At 44.5% G+C, this 26872-nt stretch overlaps 1 protein-coding gene across 1 annotated transcript in view; it reads left to right on the top strand.

The window, feature by feature from the left end:
* PCDH15 (protocadherin related 15) overlaps positions 1 to 26872 on the top strand; it is a 2681631-nt gene that overhangs the window by 2401120 nt on the left and 253639 nt on the right. The window contains exon 29 of the mRNA XM_069240977.1: positions 18852 to 19028. Within this exon, the coding sequence (XP_069097078.1) occupies positions 18852 to 19028 (177 nt within the window). The remainder of the gene's footprint in view (positions 1 to 18851; positions 19029 to 26872) is intronic.

Below are 26872 nucleotides of genomic sequence, written 5' to 3' on the forward strand. Positions count from 1 at the left end.
CACGTTAACTGGCTATTCTCTTTTTCTGTGATTCTCTTCTCAAATACAATCACAGCCACCAAATCTTGTTAATATTTCATTCCGTGAGTTTAACTGCCTAACGTCCCTACCTTAAAAATAGATGGTAATCAACTTTTCTTTTCCTGAGTCACAATTTTTAAACTGCAGCTTCCATTTGAATGAAGCGGAGACGCATTTCCTAAATTGCATGAAAGGAAAAAGATAAAGCAGCCATTATTACAAATGGGCCTGTTTCGAATTTCGAGTTTTGCGTTTGAGTGAATTTCGGGTGAAAACTCATGTTTTCTCCACAAAGGGGATTACAAGCCAAGCAGAAATTGCACTTGACATTTGCTCTTGTCTCTCAAATTTGCGGTAGGCGAAACCTCCAACAAATTAGGAAAGTAAACAGCTCATGTCTGGCACATCTTGAGCAAGAGAAGCATATGCAAGCTCTCAGTCTGTGCTCTGCCGCTAGGGATCGGATACCAGTGGAGTTGGATAGTATGTGCCTTCAAAAGCACACACGTTGTAATCAGGACCTTGGTCTTGTGCGCTCACTTTAGGCCACATGTTGCTTTGTAATGGCAAATGTGTCGCTGTCTAGTTACATCAAGGGACGTACACTTTTGATCTCTTTGGCCTTCATTTTGTAGCGTGTGGATGAAGATTTCTTTCTTGCTCCTATTAAGGTTGCATATGACATAAATTGCACTGTTGGTGCGGTTCTGTTTAGGAAGTTCCAATTTGATCACAATAAAGATATCATGCATGCCACACGATACACGTTATTGTATTCACTGAGTTGTGACAGGCCATAAAACAGACATGTGTTACCCTTGAGATTGTGAGAGGATCGTGCTATGACTTATATATTTAACAGACATTGAAAAAATCTTCTGAAAACCTTAAAGCCTAGACCTACCCTAAAAAGACAATGGCCAGCAGTGGAACAGTAAAACCTTGTTTTGGCTGCAGTAGTATATTGCTTCATGTCAACGGTTGCAGAGGTATGAAAGATCTGCATTACTGTACAAGTGGTCTCCTCCGCCGTATGAGCATGCGTGGTTCATATTTCAGCACGATGTTCAGAAAAGCTTCAAAAAGAATACCAAACAGCAGTTACTTGTTAGTCGTTTTGTCTACAACCATCAGTCACTTACATGATTACATCTGAGGAAATGTTCCCTTCCCAACATGCTCGTGAATCAGTGCTTTGATATTTGTAATTTAGGCACTGCATACTGGTCACAAAGAAGGAGGTCCACAGTATGAAACTTTATATTATTTCAAATGTAAATAACCACTGCAAGTGTGAATATCAACTCAATAAAAATACTGAAATTAAAAATATTGTATCGCCATTGCACTGTAATTGACTAGATCATGCACTTGGTACTCAATGTCATAAATTCCCTCATTTCCAGTGGCCACAGAAAACACACATCAGAAATCCTGCACCAAGATTATCAGAAAGGACAGAACTATGTAATTCTGAGATGTGAGAATTCCATGCATAATTAAATTGGGAATTACCACAGGAATCGATGTCTCAACACGTTATTCCAGGCTCTGCTTTTATTTTTTGGGCAATTTTCCCTGCACAGATTCTGTCAGATTTTTTCTGGTGAAATTTCTGGGACAAAAAAAATAAAGAATTATTGTTTTCCCACTTGTAATCTTCATTCGGTCATTAGAGGCCATTACTGGCAGAGGCAGGTAGTACAGGTCGCTTAGAATTTAAGCCAACATATACAGCACATTACATGGAGGGACATATTGTTCAGCATGGCAGAATGGGTCACAAGATCCCAGCTAGAGTACTAAACTCTTGACCACTCTTTACACTACTGTGTTCATAATTGAGCATTGTATTAGTTGCAAGAGAATGTGCCTCAAAGCAAATAAAGAATGTGTGCAATTTTCAAGTAGGTTCCCAATTTAGAACATGTCCATTATGAGTGAGATACAGTATATTCTGCCACCTATTAGATGCATCAGGTTTTGTGACCCTCCGTACTCAAAGGCTTTGGACAGATCACAAAGGGTCTCGGAGACCTTAGGAGCTTCTCCTCCATGGTGCAATCAAACTCTGCACTTAGTAAGGGGCACTCCCTCCTTATCAAAGTAAAGGCAGCTTCCCTGAAACAGTCAGGTAGTCTGGTAAAGGTTCACCATCTGGCAGTGCTCCAGGGAAACATTAAATCCATCCATTAGTGGGGAGCTATCATTTCTATGGTCTGGTGCAGCAGGGGATGGCTCACTGTCAGTGATACAGCATAACATACACTTACCATTACTCTCTGGTCCTTTGTGATTTGTTTCTCCTAGGATCATGAGTGTCCACTTCTTATGGAAGGGAGCTCAGGGTCTGGGCACTGCCTTTATAGACACCTTGTGCTTTAGAAGTAGGCATTTAGGAAAAGAACTGAAGACAGCAAAAGAAGGCCTATTTGTCCTATAAGTTGTCAGGTCTTTCACAGGATTTGCTGAAGGTAGCAGTAATTTTGAAGCACATAGTATTAGTTGCTCATGGTCTATAAAGTCCTTGATACATGGCTGCTGCAGCCAAAAACGGATGCTTGAATACTGTTATTAGTTCCTCCTTGAGTTTAACAAGCATATCTGGAGGTGTCTTGCAATAAATAATCTTTCACCTTTTTTCCAAAGGTCATCTTCTATAGTGATTGCAAATGCTACAGCCCTTGTTTCTTTTCAAAGGCGTCATCTATAGGAACTATGAACTCTCAGCATATCTCACAGCAGTATTTCACAGGATATCAACTTTATTTGAACTATTGTAAACCATATTGGACTTATAGTAGTTGAGATATATTGTTCTTTGGTTTGCTTAGATGAAAGATATTTAAGGCATGATCTGTGTTGGAAACTACTTATGAAATATTGACAAATTCTTCCATGATACAATTATTCCTTTGTCACCTTGTAGGTAAACCAAAAAAGCTAATGACTGCTTAATTTGAAAGTAGGATTCATTAGTAAACGCACTTATTTTATTCATGTTGATTCTTCTGTTATAATAGCAAACCTTATATGTTTTTCTGGTCAGAGAAAAGGCTGAGTTTTGTACTGTACAGACAGCACCAAGGGATATGTCATAGGCAGCATTTCAGGTTAAAATATCAATGTTCAAACTGTAGTTATACAGGTGGTCTCCTTTGCTTTTTCGATATCAACCCCCTGCTAGTGCAGATTAAGTCTAGCTCAGTGTCCACAAATCAGATAGTGTTCGTAGTCTCTGTTTTAACTTTCGTGTCTCATTTTCCCAGACTTCCATTTTAACTCCACCATTGTGTTGTGGAATTGGCTGTGGCCTTGGCAAGTTGTGGTAAATATTATTGCTCTTGACTTCTGAGTACCAGTATGTTCCTTCCAAAGAAAACTGAGGGAAACATTATGTTAATGTAAGGAAGACGGCCATGCAAGAAATGTTTTGGATATAGGTAGCACACTGTTGAAGAATACTATTGTTGCATGTCAATATCATCAGCAGGTTAAAATAAAAGCATTGTATGGCCACAGTGCCCCATGTAATGCTTTACGGCCTGGTAATTTACCTTCAAGTAACCCATTGACAACTTAGTAGAGTTGCGTAACCACAACATACGTATGATTATTCAATGTTACCTGTAGCACAAAAAATAGAAAGAAATTGTCTGCCTTTGTCTGGGTAGGGGAAAGCAGTGGGGTTGCTGAACCAATAGCCAATAGTTAAATAGCCATATTCTTTTCAGTACTGCAACATCAACTACTTATTTGCACAAAATAAAACCCTCTTGCAAAGCACCCCATTGAACAGTATCTCAAGCAGAACTGATAAAAGCTTTCAGGTAAACTTTTCCAATGCATCCTGTTAGACTTTTCATCCTTGGCGTGGTCTCCCTTAACTTTTTGCCTTTGTTCCCCAGGTTGTTGATGTGTGCTGGACTCTGATTTTACTGTTTTTGTTACTCTGGTCACTTTACCACTGCTAACCAGTGCTAAAGTGCAAGTGCTACTTTACAAAATGTGTATGTAATTGGCTTATCCATGATTGGCATATTTAGTAAGTCCCTAGTACAGTGCACTAGAGGTGCCCAGGGCCTATAAGTCAAATGCTACTAGTGGGTCTTCAGCACTGATTGTGCCACCCACAAAAGTAGCTCTGTAATCATGTCTCAGAACTGTCACTGCAGTGTCTGTGTGTGCAGTTTTAACTGTAAATTCGACTTGGCAAGTGTACCCACTTGCCAGGCCTAAACCTTCCCTTTTCTTACATGTCAGACACCCCCAAGGTAGGCCCTAGGTAGCCCCAAGGGCAGGGTGCAGTGTATGGTTAAGGCAGGACATATAGTAATGTGGTTTATATGTCCTGACGGTGAAATATTGCTAAATTCATTTTTCACTGTTGCAAGGCCTGTCCCTCTCATAGGTTAACACTGGGCTACCTTTAAATCTGATTGAAGCGTAGATTCCCTTTGGGAGCGGATGGACATGTGGAGTTTGGAGTCTTTGAACTCACAATTTAAAAATACATCTTTTAGTAAAGTTGATGTTAAGATTGTGTGTTTGAAAATGCCACTTTTAGAAAGTGGGTATTTTCTTGCTTATACCATTTCTGTGACTGCTTGTTTGTGGATTCCCTGTCTGGGTCAGGTTGACAGTTGGGCTGGTTACACAAAGGGAGCTGGGGTGTAGCATGCATTTCCTGATGAGCCATCTGTGCTAGGAGGGAGAGGAGGAGTGGTCACTCACACCTGAAAGGGCAGTGCCTGCCCTCACACAATGCAGTCTCTGACTCCCTGGTGAGTGTCTGGGGCCTGGCCTGGGAAAGGGAAGGATTTCACATTCAAAAGAGACTTTACTTTGAAGTAGGCCTACTTCAAATGAGAAATTGGGTATAAGAAGGGCACCCAAAACCAGAGACTGGAGAAACACTTCTGGAACCAAGAGGAACCTCTGCCTGTAGAAGAGCTGAATAGCTGAGGAAGAAGAGCTGCCCTGCCTGTAACTGTGCTTTGTGGAGCTATCCTGCAGTTGCTGCTTCTGCCAGAGTAAGAGGGCAAAGACTGGACTTTGTGTGCCTTCCATCTTGAGAAGAAATCTCCAAGGGCTTGATCTAGAGCTTGCCTCCTGTTGTTTGAAGTCTCAGGGACAGCAAAGACTTGTCTCTGCCAGCACCTGGAGTCTCTGGAAAGACTCCTACTCTGCCCTGTGGTGCCCATCCAGTTCCTGGGACCCTGAAAGGAGAAGCTGGCAGCCTAAAGACAAGGAAATCCACGCACAGAGCGCCGTGCAGGGAAAAGATTGACGCAACTCCGATCTGCGGCTGGAAAAACGATGCGCCGCCAGCTCCGCAGCTGAGAAACGATGCCCGCAGGAAACGCAACCGAAGAATCGACACACGGAGCAGGTGAAACGATGCGCAGCATCGCTGACGGAGGCTGGGAGATCACAACCTGCTCTGCGGGGTTTTTGGATCACCGTCCAGCTGGATTTCCGACTCACGTAACGCTGTGCGTGGAAAAACAACGCAAGGCCTGCCTGGACCCGAGAGTGCGGACCGGATCGACGCATCGCTCTCCTGCAGACAGAAGAAACAACGTGCCCGACCCGGCGAAAGGAGAAACGATGCACGGTCACGCTCGTGAGTGGAGTCAAAGTCTCGCAAGCCCTTTATGACGCACACTCGCCCGTGTGGGGTTACTTTTGACGCGCACCAGGTACATTTTCACGCAAGCAGCGCTAGTGTGTGTTTAAAACTACTTAAAGACTCTTTTTGATTTTTAATTGATAACTTGACTTGTGTTTTGTGGATTTTTGTCATTTGGGTCTTGTTTTGTTTAGATGAATTTTTCCTATTTTTCTAAACTGGTGTTGTGTCATTTTGTAGTGTTTTCATTGAGTTACTGTGTGTGTTGGTACAAATACTTTCCACCTAGCACTCTGAAGTTAAGCCTACTGCTCTGCCAAGTTACCATGGGGGTAAGCAGGGGTTAGCTGAGGGTGATTCTCTTTTACCCTGACTAGAGTGAGGGTCCTTGCTTGAACAGGGGGTAACCTGACTGTCAACCAAAGACCCCATTTCTAACAGCGGTCATTAGCACAATAGCGTCAACATTTTTGCCGCTATTGTGGTGCTTTGCTACACTAACGTCAAAAATGTTGACGCTGGTGCTGCAAAGTGCAAGGAGGCCCATAGGTTACATTGGGAGGATAATTCTAACGCATGTGTTGAGTGATGCCAAAAATGGCACAGTGAAATCTTTTAAATTTCACTGCACCATTTTTTAGGCCTCCTAACGCTGGAACACTCCCTTTTGAATACATCATGTTTGGCGCAGTCATAATGTGGAGCAAGGGGTTACAAAGTGGTGCAATGCTTGAATTGTGCCGCTTTGGAAATATGGCGAAGCAGAAAAGCCATTTTAGCGCCACCATAGCATAAGCAAAAATACACCAGGGGCTCTTAAATATGCTCCTAAAAGAGGTGAAAAACAGGGAGTAGAGAAGAGGGGAAATCTGCCTTTTTTGAAAGAGTTCCTATTGCCGGTGTGCTCTAAATTAGACTTAAGTTTCTCATAACCATTCCAGGCAATATTACCATCTAGGCAACTGAACCAGCCTATATTATCGAAATGTATTTCCCTGATCCATTGCCTAAAACATGAACCTCTCTTGAACCCAGATATTATGTACTCAGTGAGTATTGAACTTACATCGGCACTCGATTGCTCAAGCATATTGTTAATTTATTTTCCATGTACATGATTATACAGCCAGGTGTGCTAGAGATCACTACATTTCTGTAATCAGTAGTAGAAAGGACATATAACTGTTTGTATGGATTAGGATATATTCTAACAAGAAGTAATCTTTGGTTTCCACATTTCTATATGCCAATGTCTCAATATGATGTTTATTTTTTATGGATTATCAATAGATAAGTACCCGGGTCCTGAAAATTGGAACACTTATGAATCGATGTAGATCCTGGCTATCTTTCGCTAACGTAACCATCTAATACAGTTTGCTTCACAGAAAGTATTAAAGTTTCGCTAGACACCAACACATATTTTAATAAATGGGTAATAAATGTTCTTGTTTGCCTCCCGTGGGCTGTCAGTGCTGAATGTACGCTCACTTCTTCAGTGGGGAAAACATTGACAAGAGTACAATGTCGCTTTGGCATACAAGGATCCTAATGGGTAGGAGAAATTTCTCTTTGCCTAAGTATATATCATGTTCAAAGACTAAAAGGTCATGATGTCTCAATAGTTATTGTTCACCCCTATGAGGCAATTTGCGATGGAGACTTATAGAGACTCCCAACCTGTTCATGTCAAATGTACTTGAATTGTAATACATGGTGTGGGGGTCTTGCCTCTTCCAAATGGCAGCATTGTGGCTATAAACACATTATCAAAATATGCAGAATTAAACATGTAAACATAGCTTTTGATAGGGGTTTGAGACCTCGCTGAATGTGGGTACAGATAGGCTTTTGGTGCCTTTAACTCCCCAACTCCTCCCCCCTCAAGTTGTTGAGGATACAACACACATGCCGTCAAGGAACAGTTCACATGTTGCTTCATAGCTATCTATTACACACCTTTCTGCACATCGTAATAACAATGGGAGACTATAAGCCCTAGTCGTGAAAAAATTGAAACATTTTGGCAGAGAGTTATGGGTCTACTCCAACATATTGTTCCTTTTTGCCTTCTCACAAATATTCCCAAGAGAATGTTTGAAGATCTGTGCCAGGTGGAGGTTTCCAGGTGCCCTAGCGAATAATTTTTCTATCGGAGAAAGCCCTTATCCTACAGCCACAACAAATCTGTGTGTGATCCATTAGGCTTCCCATTCTGGAGTTACTTCAGCTTTTGCTTTGAGTTAATCTCTGCCATTTTCTAGATGTAAAGAGGACAGAGAAGATTTGGGGTGCTCATAAATATAAATCTGTGGGAGTCCCCAAATGTCCAATGTTAAACACACCTTCGAACTCCCACTTCCCGCAACTTGAGTGGGATTTACTAATGCAGATTTGTTGTGGCACAGAAATCTACAGTAGTAAATGCAAAAGTGCCTGCCAGGACTCACCTTGTGAATTTCCGACAGGAGATAAAGGGTAAATTCAGTTATAAACTTATGTTAATGACTGAATATGCCTTTGTGAATAGAGCTGCATCTTTCTTCTGCATTTGGTTGCAGGGCTATGGTGTGTGCACCGCACCTTTTTAGAGAACTTTGTCATAACGCTACCTTTCATACTAAAAAACTATGAATTTATTCTGCCTTGATAAATTGTATAACAAATGCAAAGACAAAATAAATCTGTGAAAATAGAGCATCAGACATGAAATCAGATAAACAAAAGTCCTGAAAGTATTAGCCTGTAAATGAAGAAAGGCCCAAGTAATATAAGTACACTTTTATCACAGGACTCATAAACGGTATCATTCACCTATAACTGCGCTGTATGAAAAATACTCACAGAGAACTTAAAATGAACTTCTGATCCGGTGTCTAACGAGGCAATGGCTTTCATTGCAACTTATGCCAAAGCCTCTGTTAAAAACGGTTTGCACTCTGAGCAATCAATCATTTCCCCTGCCTGGTCATTGAATTCCGCATTTGATTAAATAGTATTTTCAGAATTTCATGTCAAATGTTTAAACACTGTACTGACGTTTCAGTCTCTCAAAAAAGTACAAAGCCTTGTTCGTTACTGTAATATCAATAGAAAACACAGATGTATTACTATTTATCTGTAAACTGTCACAGTCCGCATGTCCCTTGCATGTAAGTTTGGATTCAATGTGATCGTGTAATAGTATATATAGGTATTATATAGGGTTTCTTCAGTTTCTTTCTCTGATTTTTTATTCCTTTTGTATTGCTCTGTTTTTTTCTTAATTCCTTCATTGTCCTTGTATTGTATAACTAGGAAACGTGAAAATATGTCCTAATTAGTTTTTGCAGTAATGAACTGTAAATCTAGTAAATAAAGTCATTTGACAATCAATCAATCATCCACATAATTTCTTAAGCGCACTACTTACCTGTTAGGGTCTCAAGGCACTGTGGGGGTGGGGCGGGTTGCCGGTTACTGCTCAAAAAGCCATGTCTTGAGGTGCTTTCTGAAGGTTAGTAGGTCCTGGGTCTTGCGTAGGTTGGTGGGGAGGGAGTTCCAGGTCTTGGCGGCGAGGTGGGAGAAGGATCTGCTGCCGGAGGCGGTGCATTGGATGTGGGGGACTGTAGCGAGGGTGAGGTCGCTGGAGTGGAGCTGTCGAGTTGGTATGTGGAAGTTTACTTTGTGAGCGTGGACAAGGACTTTGAAAATGATCCTTTTGCTGATGGGCAGCGAGTGTAGGGATCTGAGGTGGGTGGATATGTGTTTGTGGTGAGGGAGGTTGAGGATGAGACATTGGCTGTGGTCCCTGTGTAGAGGGCGTTGCTGTAGTCCAGTCTGCTGCTGATGAGGGCTGATGAGGGCGTGGGTGACCCTTCTTCTTGTTTCTAAAGGAATCCATTTGAAAGTCTTGCATAGCATGCAACGGGTGTTGAAGCAGAAGGATGATATGGTGTTGATTTGCTGGGCCATGAAAAGAGATGAGTCTAGAACGATGTCAAGGTTGGTTGCGTGGCGGTGGGTGTTGGGGGTGGTCCGAGTGTGGTGGGCCACCAGGACTCATTCCATGCCTGCTTGTTGGGGCCGAAGATGATGATTTCTCTTTTGTTTGAGTTAAGTTTGAGGTGGCTTGCTGTCATCCATTTGGGGATGTCAAGGAGTCTGGCGTGCAGGTTTATCTTGGCGGTGGCTGAGTTCCTGGTGAGGGAGATGATGAGCTGGGTGTCGTCTGCATGAGAGATGATGGTGATTCCGTGGGGGCAGAGGATGTTGGCGATAGGGGCCATGTAGATGTTGAAGAGGGTGGGGCTGAGGGAGGATCCTTGGGGGACCCCGCAGATGATCTTGGTGGCTGGAGACCGGAAGGTAGGGAGGCGAACTCTTTGGGTTCTTTCAGCGAGGAAAGAGGTGAGCCAGTCCAGGGCCTTGTGTCGAATTGTGGCGTCAAAAAAGCGTGCGTGGAGGGTATGGTGGCATACAGTGTTGAATGCTGCGGAGAGATCTAGGAGGATGAGGGCGATGGTCTCACCCTTGTCCACTCTGTTCCTGATGTCATCTGTGCAGGCGATGAGGGCAGTCTCAGTGCTGTGGTTCTTACGGAATCCAGATTGGGAGGCATTGAGTATGTTGTTTTCTTCTAAGAAGTGAGACAGTTGGGCGTTGACTATCTTCTCAGTGACCTTTGAGGAGAAGGGGAGAAGAGAGATGGGGCGGTAGTTTGTGAGGTCTTCCGGTTCTGCTTTGGGTTTTTTGAGGAGCGCGTTGACTTTGCCGTGCTTCCAAACGTCTGGGAAGGTTGCGGTGTCGAAGGAGCTGTTGATGACAGAGCGGAGCTGGGGAGCGCTGATTTGGCTGGCCTTGTTGAAAATGTGGTGGGGGCAGGGGTCTGTAGGGGAGCCTGAGTGGATGGAGTTCATGGTTTTGCTGATTTCTTCGTCGTTGGTGGGGGTCCAGGTGTGTAGTTGGTTGGGGTGAAGAGTGCTGTGTTGTTGGTTGTGTCGGTGGAGGTGATGGTGAGTGCTGATGCTGTGAAGCTGTTGTGTATGTCTGCGATTTTGAGGTGAAAGTAGTTGGAGAGGGAGTTGCAGAGGTTTTGGCAGTGTGGAGGGTCGATGGTGCTGGATTTGGGTTTGGTGAGTTCTTTGACGATGGCAAAGAGTTCCTTGCTGTTCTGTGTGTTGTTGCCTATGCGTTCTTTGTAGAAGGACCGTTTGGTGGTCCGGATGAGTTGGTGGTGTTTGTGCATGGCTGTTTTGAGGGCAGAGAAATTGCTCATTGCGGGTTCTTGGTGCCAGGCTTTCTCAAGTTTACGGCATTCTCGTATGGAAGCTTGGAGTTCTGTGGGGAACCAGGGGGCGGTCTTGACGGTGCGGGTGTTGTTGTTTCTTTTCAAAGGGGCGAGGGAGTCTGCACAGGTTGTTAACCATTGTGTGAGGTTGTGGGCGGCAGTGTTGGGATCGTTGGTGATGGGAGGTAGAGCTTGTGTAGGGTGTAGTGTGTTGTTTGTGGTGGATGGGGGGTTTCATGAAAGAGAAGTGGACGCAGTGGTGGTCAGTCCAGTGGAGTTCGGTGGTGGGAGTGAAGGTGATGTGGCTGCTGGAAGTGAAGATGGCTTCAAGCGTGTGTCCCGTTGAGTGAGTGGGTGAGGTGACCAGTTGCTTGAGGCCGAGGTTTGTGAGGTTGTCCAGTAGGGCTGGGGAGTTGCAGTCATGGATGCTTTCCAGGTGAAAGTTGAGGTCACCAAGGAGTATGTAGTCTGTGGAGGTGAGGGCGTGGGAGCTGATAGTATCTGCAATGGTGTCGCAGAATGGGGGGCGGGGTCCTGGTGGTCTGTAAATGAGGGTTCCTCTAAGGGTGGTGTTGGCATTGATGTGTATTAGAAAGTGTAGGTGTACTGCATTGTCTAGGGTATCGTTGGTGTTGGTGGAGATTTTGATGGTGTTTTTGTGTAATATGGCAATACTTCCTCCTGGTTTGCTTATGCGGTCTCTACGGTTGATTTTGTAACCTTCTGGGATGGCTATGGCTATGTCGGGTTCTGATAAGGGGTTCATCCATATTTCCGTGAGGAAGGCGATGTCAGGAGAGTATGTTTTGAGCAGGTCCCAAAGCTCGATGGCGTGCTTGTGGACAGAGCGGGTGTTAAGGAGGATGCAGCTAAGGTGGTTGCAGGGTTTGGTGTTATTGCGGCGTGTGTTAGTGTTGCTGGTATCAGTGTGAGTGCAGGAAAAATGGCATGACTGGAATGTGAATGGACCATGTGTGTGCTTGGGGTTGGCCTGGGCCCAGGCGTGAGGCTGGCATGGGATGAGGGCATGGAGTTCTGTGGAGGAGTAGTGCTGCTTCGGGTAGTCCGAGAAGCGTTGACCAGGGGACGGGCGCTGGGCACGGTCCAGGCGCGGACGGGCAGAGGGGCCGCCATTAAGAAGGAGAGGTGGGAGGGAGGAGCAGCTGGGAGGTGGGAGTAAAAGATCAATGGGGGTCTGAGGGGGGCGGGGCCGCAGGGGACGCAGTGGCTGGGTCGGGGAGAACTGGCAAGAGCAGGAGAGAACAGGCGGTAACGCCGAGGGTAAAAAACAAAGCGGAATGTAAAAAGGGCACAGGTACAGTCAGAAACAGTGCATGAAATGAAAAGCGATTTACATAAAATGAAAGATTACACAAAATACAAAGTGCAGAGCACACTAGATACGCCTACCACTAGGCACCAGGGATGAGGTGCGGGCAGGTGCCTGCGGGTGGTGGAGGGCCTCGAACTTCCTTCTAGTGGCAAACAGCAGGGGCAGGGGCACGGAGGCAGGCTGGTGGAGCCAAAGTGCACTCCTGGCCAAAAGCAGGTCAGGGGGTCACACACAATGTAATTGAATAAAAAGAATAAACAGTGTAATAACTTTCATCCAAACTACTGCCTATCTCTGGGTTTCCATATTAAGTTCCAAAGAATATCAATGCTCAGGTATGAAAACAAAAAAAGAAAAACATTGTTATGTCTAGTACAATAAAGAAGACATTCACCGTGATAATTTACTTGACATTCCATTTTAAGGGCCCTTACAAATGAGTTTGACTCATAACTTGAGGCGCAGATCTAAATATGCTTTTTGGAACTGGAATTGTAATTGATATAGCACTTACTAACACTAATAAGGTGTTGAAGCGCTTTTTAGAGAGTAGCACGCTACTCCTGAACCCAACGAGGATTAGCAGTTGTTTAGTATAGGGAAATGAGTTAAGTTGAGAGGTGGACTTGCAAGTCTGTCAGTCGGATTGAATTGGATAATGGAGGGATAGAAGAGGGAAAAGTCTATGTTATTTGGGAGATCTTAGTGATAAGATGAGGTTTCGGAAGATCAGTATGAGAAATGGAGCAGGAAAGAGTCCCTAGCAATTTACTAGGGAGATCTTAGTAGTAAAATGAGTTTAGGGATCAGTCAAAGGAGGGATAAGTGACCTAAGAATTTAGAAAGGGTTGTTTGGGAGATTGTTAGACTTGCCATCCTTTGCGTGGACTTCCCTAACTTTTTGCCTCTGCTTCCCAAATTGTTGATGCGTGCTGGACTCTGTTTTAGCTATTTTTGAAACTCCGGGCACTTTACCACTGCTAACCAGTGCTAAAGTGCAAGTGCTCCTATCTAAAATGTATGTGTAATTGGCTTAACTATGATTGGCAAATCTGATTTACTAATATGTCCCTAGTAAAGTGCACTAGAGGTCCTGGGCACCTGTAAATCAAATGCTATTAGTTGGCCTGCAGCACTGGTTGTGCCACCCACATTAGTAGCCCTGCAAACATGGCACAGACCTGCCATTGCAGTGTCTGTGTGTGCAGTTTTAAACTGTCAGTTCGACTTGGTAAGTGTGTCCATTTGCCAGGCCTAAACCTTCCCTTTTTATGCATGAAAGGCACCCCTAAGGTAGGCCCTAGGTAGCCCCAGTGGCGGGGTGCAGTGTATGTTAAAGGTGGGACATGTACTGATGTGTGTTACATGTCATAACAGTGAAATAATGCTAAATGTGATTTTCACTTTTGCAAGACCTATCTCTCACATAGGTTAACATAAGGACTGCCTTTAAATATTATTAAAGTGCAGATTCCCTTGGGGAGTAGATGGACATGTGGAGTTTAGGGTCTCCAAACTCACAATTTAAAAATACATCTTTTAGTAAATGTTGTTTTTAGATTGTGTGTTTGAAAATGCCACTTTTAGAAAGTAGACATTTTCTTGCTTAAACCATTCTGTGACTGTACCTGTTTGTGAATTCCCTGTCTAGATGATTTTGACAGTTGGGCTGTTTGCTCCTCTCCTCTAGACAGTGACACAAAGGGAGCTGGGGTGGAGCCTGCATATCCGGATGAGCCATCTGGGCTGGAGGGGAGGGAGGAGTAGTCACTCACACCTGAAAGGGCTGTCCTGCCCTCACACAATGCAGACTCCAACCCCCGGTGTGTGTCTCAGGCCTGGTTTGGGCAAGGCAGGATCTTGTGAACAATAAACACTTTCCTTTGAAGTAGGCCTACTCCAAAGTCAGAAAGGGGTATAAATATTGGACCCAAAACCCCTGAAAACTAGATCACTTCTGGATTTAAGAGGAACCTCTGCCAAGGTGAAGAGCTGAAGAGCTGAGGAGAAGTGCTGCCCCTGACTGTGACTGTGCTTTGTTGGGCTATCCTGCAGTTGCTCCTTCTGCCTGTGAAAGGGGACAAAGACTGGACTTTGTGGTAAATTCCTGATTGAGAAGAATCTCCAAAGGCTTGGACTGAGCTTGCTCCTGTTCTGAAGTCTCAGGGCCATCAAAGACTTCCTCTTCCAGCACCTGGACTCTCTGCTGAGACTCCTGCCATGCCAAGTGGTGCCTAATCCAGTCCCTGGGCCCTTGAAAGGAAAAGCTGGTGAAAAACCAAGAAAAGCCAAGAAAACCGACTTCGGACGACTCTAGACTGACGCCGCTGCCGAATCCCGTGATGTTGCCTGCAACCGAAGCCATGCTCTTAGCTGGAGTGCGACGACCCCGCAGACCCGACACCACTTTGCAGCCCTGCTGAAGTCAGCAACTCCATGGAAGTCGCCGCACCACGTCATGACTACAGAATGTCGACTCCACCCCAAGTGCGTGGATCCAATCCTTCCCACAAATGCAGCCTCACTTCCAGAGCTCCACAGCAAGGACCCAATGTCTCTTCTTGACTGACCGCCACCTCGGATCCAGCAATGCCACAATCCCCAACTCCGTGCACCAGCTTGTTTCTACATTTTACTAAGGTACTGTACCTCGGGGTCTGCGTGACTCTGTGACCAGTGCCATTGGCGTCGGATTGTTGGGAATGACTCCTTCATGATGCCATGATATCACCTCATCAAAGCATTTGTATTTCTAAACGCTATTTTTGAGTTTAATCTTTAAAAATACATAACTTGACTTGTGTATGTCCGATTTTTGTCGTTCTGGACTTGTTCTGTTGAGAAAAATATTGCCTATTTTCCAAAACTAGTGTTGAGTAATTTTCTAGTGGTTCACTGTATTACTGTGTGTGTTGGTACAAATAGTTTACACATTGTCTTTGAAGTTAAGCCTACCTGTTCGTGCCAAGCTACCAAGGGGGTAAGAGGGGTTAACTAAGTGTGATTCTCCTTTATCCTGACTAGAGTGAGGGTCCTTGCATGGACAGGGGGTTATCTGACTGCCAACCAAAGACCACATTTCTAACATAGATGATAAAAGTAAAATGAGGTTTGGGGTGAACCAAGGAGGTATAGAGGAGGGAAGAGTCTAGAAAGGGTGTCTTTGGAGATAGTAGTGGTAGAATGAGATTTGGGAAGAGTCAGAAAGTTGAGGCAGAGGATATATTTGGAGAGGTACAGAGTGAGACAGAGAGTAGTTCATTAGAGAGAGTTAGAGGTCTTATTTTCTTCTACAGTAGGAGTGATGTAATATATATATACATAGAAACATAGGTACATAGAAAGGGTATACATGTGTAAGATAGATAATATATTGTGATTTAAAGTTGTATTGTATAATCTCAGACTTGCAAGTGTTGCTGTACTTGAAGGTTGAATAACCCTAGGAAAGGTTCACTTTTGCCAATGGCAACTAGGTCTAGCCCTAGCCAATCAGAACCCTAAGCCCTAGGACAAGTGGAAGACCTGGTCCTCTCACCCAATCACAGCCCTAGCCCTACCAGCCAATCAAATCCCTAAGTCCAACAGAAACCCTATCCCTAGGAACGGATCAGGACCCCAGACCTACCAGCCCATCAGACCTCCAACCCTAAGATCTAGCTCAAATGGAAATCTTAGCCCTAGGAGTCAGTCAGAGCAGAGATGCAACAACCAATAAGAAAGGTATATGAGGGACATGTGACCCTAAACACAAGTTGGTTGGCAGGGGGCAGGGAGCTGCCCCATAAGTCAGAATCTTCTTGGATACAGACAGGCTCAATCCACACTTTGTAGTTTCTGGTCAACCCTTCAGGTAAGATCCAAATATAAAGCCACTAAAATGCAGCTTTTCGCACAGTTAAACAATTCTCTTTTTCTACCTAAAAATGAATACTACATACCCTTTCCAAACACAGTTTAAACCACAAAGCAAATTAAGCAGTCTCTAAAACACACTCTAGTTAGCCTCTGAGGGGTAGTTTGCCTTTTCTACCTTGTGAGAAATTGTGTGGGGTTGGATTGCCTGCTACAGGCCTAGGTACAGTATAGCGGAAAACTAGGAGAGAAAGGAAAGTAGTCACAGGGAGAAATAAACATCAGTTTTAAAAGTACAAATTGAAGAAAAACCAAGAGGTAAATTAGTAAATCATGGGTAGAGGAAAAAGCAGTTTTAAAGTTTCACAAATACACAGCACAAAGTCTGTGTTCTTACCACCGTCTTTATCTTTTGCTCTCTGGGCAGTTTAGGGCACAGAGGAGGTGGGGCTACTAAATGAAGGTGGTTGTCTTGGTGTCCCCTCTCAAACACTAGGAGGCATATTTATACTTTTTGGTGCTTAACTGCACTAACGCAGTTTTGTATCAAAACGTTTTGCACCGGCTTTCACCATTCTTGAGTGCCAGCCGGGCACCATATTTATGGAATGGTGCAAGCCAGCGCAAGGGTAGGCTATCGTAAAAAAGAAATGATGTTAACCGGCTGGGGGTGGCGGTATGGGAGAAGGGGGTTTTGCACCAAAAAATTATGTTAAAAAAATGACTCTAACCAGTCTAGCGTCATTTTCTGATACAAAACCATCCATACCACATAACTCCTGTCTTAGAAAAGACAAAAGAGTCATGCCCACCACCCCAATGGCCAGCACAGGGGACAAGGGTACCCTGGGCATGGCCATTGCACCCAGTGCCATGTAGGGGGCCCATTTCAGGGCCCCCAATGGCACTTAAAAAAAAAAGTCTTACCTGTAGTTACCTATACTTACCTGGGATGGGGTCCCTCATCCCACCGTGCTCCTCTGGTGTGAGTGGGGGCGTCCCTGTGGCCCGGGGAGGGCACCTGTTGGCTTATTCCTTGGTGTTCCACCATGGAAATAGTCCCACAAGTCCCCTAACGCCTGCCCTGACCCAGGCATTAAATAATGGTGCAAAGCAAGCTTTGCACCATTATTTGACCCCTCCTCCCCGTGCGTGATTTTAGCATGGGGGATAAATTTGGCGCTAAGGCCATAGAGTCATTTTTTGCACGGGAACGCCTACCTTGCATCTCATTGATGCAAGATAGGTTTCCATGTCCAAAAAATGACTTTAACTCCATAACTTTGGCGCTAGACTGGTCTAGCCCCAAAATATAAATATGGAGTTAGTTTTGCACTGAATTTGCTTTAAAAAAATGATGCAAATTCATCGCAAAACAAGTATAAATATACCCCTAATTCTTTCTTTAATTTGTTAATGTACAATGATTATTACTCATGTTTCACCATATTCAAATGAATTATGTACTGTCCAGAATCAAAACCATTTAAGCTCCACTTCACTGATCGGGGATTGGTATGCAAGTCATGGATTATATGGGTATTTGACTCAGCCTTTCTTCCCTCTAAGGCCAAACAATGAGGGCCAATAAGTAGGAGAATAGCAGTTTATGTGCCATGCTTCAAAACTCCAAGGCCCTGATTTATACTTTTTGACGCAAACCTGAGTTAGCGCAGGTTTGCTTCAAAAAGTATATAGTCGGCTAGCATCATTCCTTGACGCAAGCCGGGCATCACATTTAAGCTATGACGCTAGCCAGTGGTAATGCCAAGTTAGCGTCAAAATTATTGATGTTAACCGGGTGGGGGAGGGTGTAGGGAAACTGGAGGATGTGCTTGAAAGAATGGCGCTAGTCAGGTTAGAGTAAAAAAAAATGACTCTAACCTGATTAGCGTCATTATTTTTTCCATGCACAACCGCCATGGACATGACACCTGTCTAAATAAAGACAGAAGTCATGCCCCCCAGCCCAATGGCCATGCCCACTGAACCTAAGTCCTGTGGGCATAGCCATTGGGCACAGTGCCATGTAGGGGAGCCCAAGTTAGGCCCCCCGTATGGCACTGTGCAAAAAAAATAAAAAATACTTACCTGGACGTACCTGGGATGGGTCCCCCCATCCTTAGGTGTCCTCCAGGTGTGGGTGCAGGTGGGTGGGAGTGTCCTTGGGGGCAGGGACGGGCATCTGTGGGCTGTTTCCATGGTTGCTGACCATGGAAAAAGGCCCACAGGTCCCCTAAAGCCTGCCCTGACCCAGGTGTTAAATAATGGTGCTAAGCAGGCTTAGCACCATTATTTAAAGCCCTCCTTCTCCTGTGCATAAATTGTGCACGGGAGGATAAAACAGGCTCTAGGGCCTTTGAGTAATTTTTTGCCCAGGAACGCCTACCTTGCATCTCATTGACGCAAAGGAGTTTTATGCAGGCAAAAAATGACTTTAACTTCAATATTTTGGCGCTAGACATGTCTAGCATCAAAATATAAATATGGAGTTAAGTGTGCACCAGATTTGCGTAAAAAGAATTACCCATAAATATGCCCCCAAATCTGTAGGAGCAATCACTATTAAAATGTTTTTATATATACAAGTTAGTTGTTTATATGCAACTCTCATTATCAAGTGTGCCATTAGAAAAATTAGATTATGTTACAATATAGAAATTAACTGAAACGTACACAACAGTGAAAAGTTGATCAATTTGTCTCATTGAAAATTTTGTATTTTCCCTCTCCATTTTTAGAATTTTGGAAGGTTATGTCAAAGATCAGATTCCTGGGGCAGCAATTGTTGTTGAGTCCATAGGTGCCAGGCGATACGGTGATGGATATTCTGAAGAGGATTATACACAAAGTGATCTCATGGTCTATGCAATCGACCCTCAAACAAACAGAGCAATATCACGGAATGAACTATTCAAGTAAGCATCAATATCCCATTATTATATCATACAATGGCTTAATAGTTGCAATTATTATTTGCCCTTAACATTTGACATGATTTATTAAGTGTGATAAGTGGGAATTATTACTATTGCTTATTGTACAACAAAAAGGTACCTCACTGAATAATTGTTGCTGTTATCTGTTGAATGCCCATGTTTCACAAGAAGACTAATGGGTACAGCAGTATTGCAATTATATGACAACAATTGTATGAGTTTGAAGAATCTGTGACTTCTAAGTATTGACTTTTTCCTATCTGCCATTAAAACAGCAGCCATTGACGATGATTTCTATTTAAACAGCATACCTGCTTAAAAACACAGCGTGAAAAGAGGTTGTTGTCAAGTAGAAATTAGTTCCTGGTACAGTATGTTAGGACTTTGACAGTGACTGTTTTAAAGATATTGAGATCTATCAATATTTGATTTCCATTTGTTTACCTATTGGATGAGGCACTGGAATTATAAAGAAGGGTTTAAAAGTAAAGTCTCTGCCAAGTGTTTTAAAAGTCTTGGTAGTAGTGCAATCCATAACACAACTAGTGTTTGTTGATGTAAGACACCATACAAGCAGCAGTAGATGAAGGTGTACACATACACAACCAGCCTACAGGTGTTGGAGGATCAGCGTTGGAGAGAAACCTGAAATCCTCTGGTAGATAAGAACAGATTACATGAATCAATGAGACACTGAGGTAGTTCAGCTAATTAAAAAATAAACATACCAGTCATTGTTTTAACATAACAATAAAACATCAATGAAAATAATAATAATAATATTACCATAGGCAATTAACATTTTATAGAGTCACCTTCAATGTTTTGACTTTTTCTGGCCCTTTGTCTATAGGTCACTATTAAAACTAGTACAGATTAAAATACTAATTCTGTATCCCAGGTTTAGGACCAGCTAAAATATAATTCATCCAACCTTTTTAATATTTATTAAAAGTTCTATCTACTGATGCAGTTGAATCTTCAATAAATAATATATACAATCAGAAGGTCCCTTTTCCTTGCCTGATGCTCCTTGAGGCTGATTTATGTTACTTTTCTAGCAGCTGTTACTCATATCCTTCACCTTTACAAAATGTGATAACTGCACCAAGAGCAGGGACAATGGCCTGGGAGAGGGGAGGCATTTTCTTCCCCTGGTACAAAGACCAATCGACGTAGTCCCACAAAGCTAATTAACTTTAAGGGGGCCTGTCCACTCACAACTAAATGTCAAGTAACACGTGGAAATGCCCAGCTTAGTCCCCATGGGCATGCTGCCACCAACCACAGTAGGAGAAAAGCTACCATTAGAACCATTATTGAGTGACTACAGTTGGAACTCCTTATTACCCTGGTCACACCTAGCCGCACCATACATGTTTGGGAATATGGTACACTGTATGATTGGTTACAGCAGTGGCAACAGTAACTGCTGCAAAAGTGGATAGGGTTACCCTGGGAAAATTTTACTTCATTGATTAGGGAAATGCTTAGGGAAATGCCATGAGCCACCTCACCCAGTATATGACCAGCCATGAATTTAGCACCTTGAGTCATCATCTCTAGAACACATTCTGGACCTGTAGAAGACAGAAAAAGGATGACACTTGCTGCTTGAGATCTGTGAGGACCTGAAGGAATGGACCTCCTTCAACTTGTACCCAGGATGAGGAAGTGGACTTCAAGGGTCAGACTTCTGATCTTCTTTGTAGCTACAGGGATATAACAAGCTTCACAAGGGCTTTTTCTGAAGTGCTGAGGTGATCAATAGCATCTGGACCAGAACTGACCAAGCATTTGCCTCCCTTGAGGTCTTGCTTACCTTAAAGGCTTACTCCTGTGTTTTGTTTGCCCACCAGAAGAAAGTTTGGAAACTTTTGAAAACTTTCCCTCTCATAATTACCTTGTCGCACTGCACCTGGGATGGGACAGCCAAAGCCCATAGGAACAAAGGAGAGGTGGTCCTCTGGAGCCAACACAGGAGGGGCTCACTACTGAGGTTTTGATGTGAAGGAATCAGACAGCTGTGTCATCATGGGGCAGAACTGAGGCTCTCAAGGTGGTTCTTAACACATACAACTTGAAGTTGTCAGATACATGATTGTCCCAGAGTGCTTGAAGGAGAGCTCGGACAGGGCTGGAGGGATTATTGGCATCCTAAAATTGGCCATGTGGCCTCAATTCTAGAACTTTCCACCCCCAATTAAAAGCCCCTGCACAAGGCAGAGACATCTGAGAAGGCACAGAACATGGGGACAACAACAGCCAAAGAATGCCCAGCTGCAAGGAAACACCACCTGATGCCCTACAAGCATACTCTTTGCAATTTTACCTCCTAATTACTTCCAGGGCTAGTATGGGTCTCTCCAGAGCCAGTAGTTTGGGCCTCTTTATGCCCCTGATTATTAGTAGGGAGAAGGGACCTGCATGGAGACCGTCAATGGTACACATTGGATTTCTGTGGCCTGGTACTGTACTCCACTCACCCAATAGTGCCGTTCAAGAGCCTCTTGGGAAAGGGGAAGTGCAGGGGGGCTTTTTCTGGCTGGCTGCAGAAGGGATGCAAATGATGCCCACACAAGAGTGTTAAGAAACAGGCAGAAGACAGGTCTGATGAAAGGAGTCAGGAAATCAATCTCCCCACAACAAATGCACCTTTAGAAGCCAGAAGGCTTGAGGAGGATGCTTCTAGTGGTTACAGCTTGGCACTAGGAGCAAGATGGCACCTCTCTCATCGAAATAGGCCCTAGAGGATGCAAGACACAATGCAGTCCTACTAGTCCTACTGGGTAACCTAGCAGAGAAGGCCCCTTCCCCAAGATAACTTTCAATGTTGGGAACTTATTCTTCAGGGCCTTTTACAAGTCAAAGTGTCCAAGGGCCCCCAACCCCCAGTATAAAGGAAAAACCAAAGAGAGAAGGGCCTGCAGGGTTGTAACAATACTGACACCAATAAAAGGCTTGACACAGTGACGGCCAGATGTATCAAACGGTTTTATCCATTCTGTGTCTATGGGAAAATGTGTTTCTACATATGGACATTAATTCTAATGATACAAGAGCTCATTGACAGTAATGACAGTAAACAATAAACTATCACCTTAGAACCCCTTCTCCCTGAAACATTCTGTGACTCATACCAAGGGGACTAAGAAAGGGAGAGGGGAAGGCAAACAAGTGGTGGAGAAAAAGAGAGACTAGAGATAAACAATACATCTTTTCATCTTTATAAAGGTTGAATACCAATACAATATTGAACAATCCTATATGAAGGAGTCCTTCTCCTGGAGGACGATTTGCCCATATCAGCCATAGTTTGGGTCAGGTCTTGTTGGGATTAAATCAGCTTTTGAATTAATTTCATGATTGACTACCTTTTCATACAGGTGTCTTGTGAGAATGAGGTTTTTCCACATTGTCCGCATACTCCCAATCATTATTAACCACATAACCAAATGCATGGCAGCCTGAGCATTCTAACAACACATTTGGCAATTCTCCTAACACTCCAGCATTTGACATCATTGGTATTCTTTGCTTACACATCTGAGCAGGGTATTTGTGATAAACAGTGCAAAGTTGTTTCATTTCTCTCACACATAAGATGAAGCAATATCCCTAGTGGTTAGAATTTACTCTAGGAATCCGAGCTGTTGATTTCAAACCTCCCCTGGATGCGTAAAATGAACTAAAATTTGTTACCCCATATGGAGAATCTAAAATGGCCAACAGCCTGTATACAGGCTAACATCTTAGGTGTGAATACTTCATATCTTCCTTCTGCTTCACTCAGTGTTCTAGAACCATACCCCACCACTCATTTGTCTCATTCACCTTAATGCCCCCAAATAATATAAGCACTTGCATGTGATGTTGCATAGTTTGTGTAATGAAAATGCTTAAAAGGTGGGGCCTTTGGTGATATAGGGCCTGATTTAGAACTTGGTGGACAGGTTACTCTATCACAAAGGTGACAGATGTTCTGTCCTCTGAAATCTGAATCCCTTCATATCCAATGAGACTTAGATTTTGTTGGGTGGGACATCCATCACCGTTGTGACAGAGTAACCCATCTGCCAAGTTCCAAATCAGGCCCATTGTCTTAAATCAACCTGAAGACTTCCTCTTAGTCATTTTCCCATTTTGATTAATTGGCTTAATGTAACTGCTTTCACAAAGCTTCCATAGCCATGGCAAAGTCTTGGAAGGAACAGTGGTAATATTCACTGTTAGACTTGGCAACCTTGGCGTGGTCTCCCTTAACTTTTTGCCTCTGTTTCCCAGGTTGTTGATGTGTGCTGGACTCTGATTTTGCTGTTTTTGTTACTCTGGGCAGTTTACCAGTGCTAACCAGTGCTAAAGTGCAAGTGCTCCTTTACAAAATGTGTATGTAATTGGCTTATCCATGATTGGCATATTTGATTTATTAGTAAGTCACTAGTACAGTGCACTAGAGGTGCCCAGGGCCTGTAAACCAAATGCTACTAGTGGGCCTGCAGCACTGGTTGTGCCACCCACAGAAGTAGCCCTGTAATCATGTCTCAGACCTGCCATTGCAGTGTCTGTGAGTGCAGTTTTAACTGTAAATTTGACTTGGCAAGTGTACCCATTTGCCAGGCCTAAACCTTCCCTTTTCTTACATGTCAGACACCCCTAAGGTAGGACCTAGGTAGCCCCAAGGGCAGGGTGCAGTGTATGATTAAGGTAGGACATATAGGGGGTCATTCCGACCCCGGCAGTCAAGGACCGCCGGGGTCGGCGGGAGCACCGCCAACAGGCTGGCGGTGCTCCCCAGGGTATTCTGACCGCAGCGGTTCAGCCGTGGCCAGAAAGAGAAAACCAGCGGTCTCCCACCGGTTTTCCGCTGCCCTGTAGAATCTTCCATGGCGGCGCAGCTTGCTGCGCCGCCATGGGGATTCTGACCCCCAAACCGCCATCCTGTTCCTGGCGGCTTCGGCCGCCAGGAACAGGATGGCGGTATGGGGTGTCGTGGGGCCCCTGGGGGCCCCTGCAGTGCCCATGCCAATGGCATGGGCACTGCAGGGGCCCCCGTAAGAGGGCCCCACCCTGAATTTCAGTGTCTGCTTAGCAGACAATGAAATTCGCGACGGGTGCTACTGCACCCGTCGCACATCCTCCACTCCATTCGGAGCCGGCATCCTCATGGAGGGGTGTTTCCCACTGGGCTGGCGGGCGGACTTTTGGCGGTCGCCCGCCAGCCCAGTGGGAAACCCAGAATACCCGCGGCGGTCTTTTGACCGCATAGCGGTATTCTGGCGGTTCCCTCCAGGCGGGCGGCTCCCGCCGCCCGCCGGGGTCAGAATGACCCCCATAGTAATGTGTTTTATATGTCTTGTCAGTGAAATATTGCTCAGTTCGTTTTTCACTGTTGCAAGTCATGTCCCTCTCATAGGGTAACTCAGGGGCTACCTTTAAATCTGATTAAAGTGTAGATTCCCTTTGAGAGGGGGATGGACAAGTGGAGTTTGGGGTCTCTGAGTTCACAATATAAAAATACATCTTTTAGTGAAGTTGATTTTAAGATTGTGTGCTTGAATTCTCAATGACCGTAAAAAAGGCAAGAGCTATCGTTCATTAATGGGCTAGGGTTGGGTGCCTTATGCAGAAGTCTTGTGACCAAGGTATTTGACTTGATCCTTGAATATGTTGGACTTATCAGACATCAGGACTAGATCATTGCTTTCTAATCTAGAACACACAGCACTCAGTATGTCAGTGTTCCCTGGTGTCTTTGCTAAATAATAAGTGTTAGACTAGGCATTCTTGGCGTGCTCTCCTCTAACTTTTTTTTTCTGTTTCCCAGGTTGTTGAAGTGTGCTGGACTCTGTCTTTACTGTTTTTGTTACTCTGGGCACTTTACCACTGCTATCCAGTGCTAAAGTGAAAGTTATCCTATATAAAATGTGTGCGTAATTGGCTTTCCATGATTGGCATACTTGATTTACTAGTAAGTCCCTAGTAAAGTGCACTAGAGGTGCCCAGGGCCCGTAAAGCAAATGATATTAGTGGGCCTGCTGCACTTGTTGTGCCACCCACATTAGTAGCTCTGTAAACATGGCTCAGACCTGCCACTGCAGTGTCTGTGTGCAGTTTTAAACTGCCAATTCGACATGGCAAGTGTACCCACTTGCCAGGCCTAAACCTTCCCTTTTTATACATGTAAGGCACCCCTAAGGTAGACCCTAGGCAGCCCCAGGGGCAGGATGCAGTGTATGTTAAATGTGGAACATGTACTTATGTGCTTTACATGTCCTGGCAGCGAAATACTGCCAAATTCAGTTTTCACTGTTGCAAGGCCTCTCTCTCTCATAGGCTGCCTTTAAATCTGATTAAAGCATAGATTCCCTTTGGGAGCGGATAGACATGTGGAGTTTAGGGTCTCGGAACTCACAATTTATAAATACATCTTTTAGTAAAGTTGGATTTTAGAGTGTGTGTTTGAAAATGCCACTTTTGGAAAGTAGGCATTTTCTTGCTTAAACCATTCTGTGACTCTGTGTTTTGTGGATTCCCTGTCTGGGTCAGTTGACATTTGGGCTGCTTGAATCTCTCTCTAGACAGTGACACAAAGGAGCCTGGGGTGGAGCGTGCATATTCTGATGAGCCATCTGTGCTAGAGGGGAAGAGAGGAGTGTGCATTCACACCTAGCTGGGCTGTGCCTGCCCTCTCACAATGCAGTCTCTAACCTCCTGGTGTGTGGCTGGGACCTAGCCTGGACAAGAAAGGATTTCGCAGACACTTGAAACTTTACTTTGATTAGGCCTACTTCAAAGGCAGAAAGGGGTATAAGAAGAGCACCCCAAACCTCAGACTTTAGATTACTTCAAGGATTGAAGAGGAACCTCTGCCTGGAGAAGAGCTGAGGAGAAGTGCTGTCCTGCCGGTGATTGTGCTTTGTAGAGCTATCCTGCAGTTGCTGCTTCTGCCTGTGCAAGGGGACAGAGACTGGACTTTGTTGCATTCCTGCTTGAGAAGTAACTCCAAGGGCTTAGAGTAGAGCTTGCCTCCTGTTTTGAAGCCTTAGGGACAGCAAAGGCTTCACCAACCGGAAATTAGTCTACTTGCTGTGGAATCTAGCTTGTCAGAGGGTCTCATTCCAGTTCCTGGACCCCTGAAAGTGAATTCCTGGGGAGAAACCAGTCTACAGACGCGAAACGACACAACACAACTTTGTGAAGGACGGCGCTGCCCGGAACTGCAATGCCACTTGCCCTGAGGCCGTTGACCTTGCTGAGTGCGAATCCGACGACCCTGTGAGTTGACTCTGCTACTTCAGAACTGCGATGCCTCCTGCCCTGACGCCGTGGACCTCGTAGAAGTCCAATGACCCTGTAGGCCTTGTGTCGTTGCAATCGCTGATCCTGCCTGACTTCTTGACATCGGAGTGTTTTAAGTCTGACATCTGTGACGATCCGACGCCATTGCAGCGCCTGCATCCCTGTGATGTCATTGCAACCCCGTGAGGTCAACCAAAAGCATTGTAACTCCTCCAGACTTCGCGTCTGCTGGAACCAAGGGACCAACTTTGCATCCACCGCTGCCTCATATCCACTACCCTGTAGAGAGGACCCGACACTGCAGTCTTCTTGCTCTGTGGTACCGGAACCAACGCCGCTTCGAATCCAGCGATACCTCTCTCCCCGACTCCGTGCACCAGCCTGTTTTCTACTTGTTCTAAAGGTACTGTACTTGTGGGTCAACTGACTTTGTGAACGACGTTGTTACGATGCCATGTTTTACCAACTTGCAGTATTTTCACCTCAGATCACTGTTTTCTTGCTTTTAAGTGCTAAATTCATCT

The sequence above is a fragment of the Pleurodeles waltl genome, chromosome 6 (assembly GCF_031143425.1).
Source record: "Pleurodeles waltl isolate 20211129_DDA chromosome 6, aPleWal1.hap1.20221129, whole genome shotgun sequence".
Lineage (NCBI taxonomy): Eukaryota > Metazoa > Chordata > Amphibia > Caudata > Salamandridae > Pleurodeles > Pleurodeles waltl.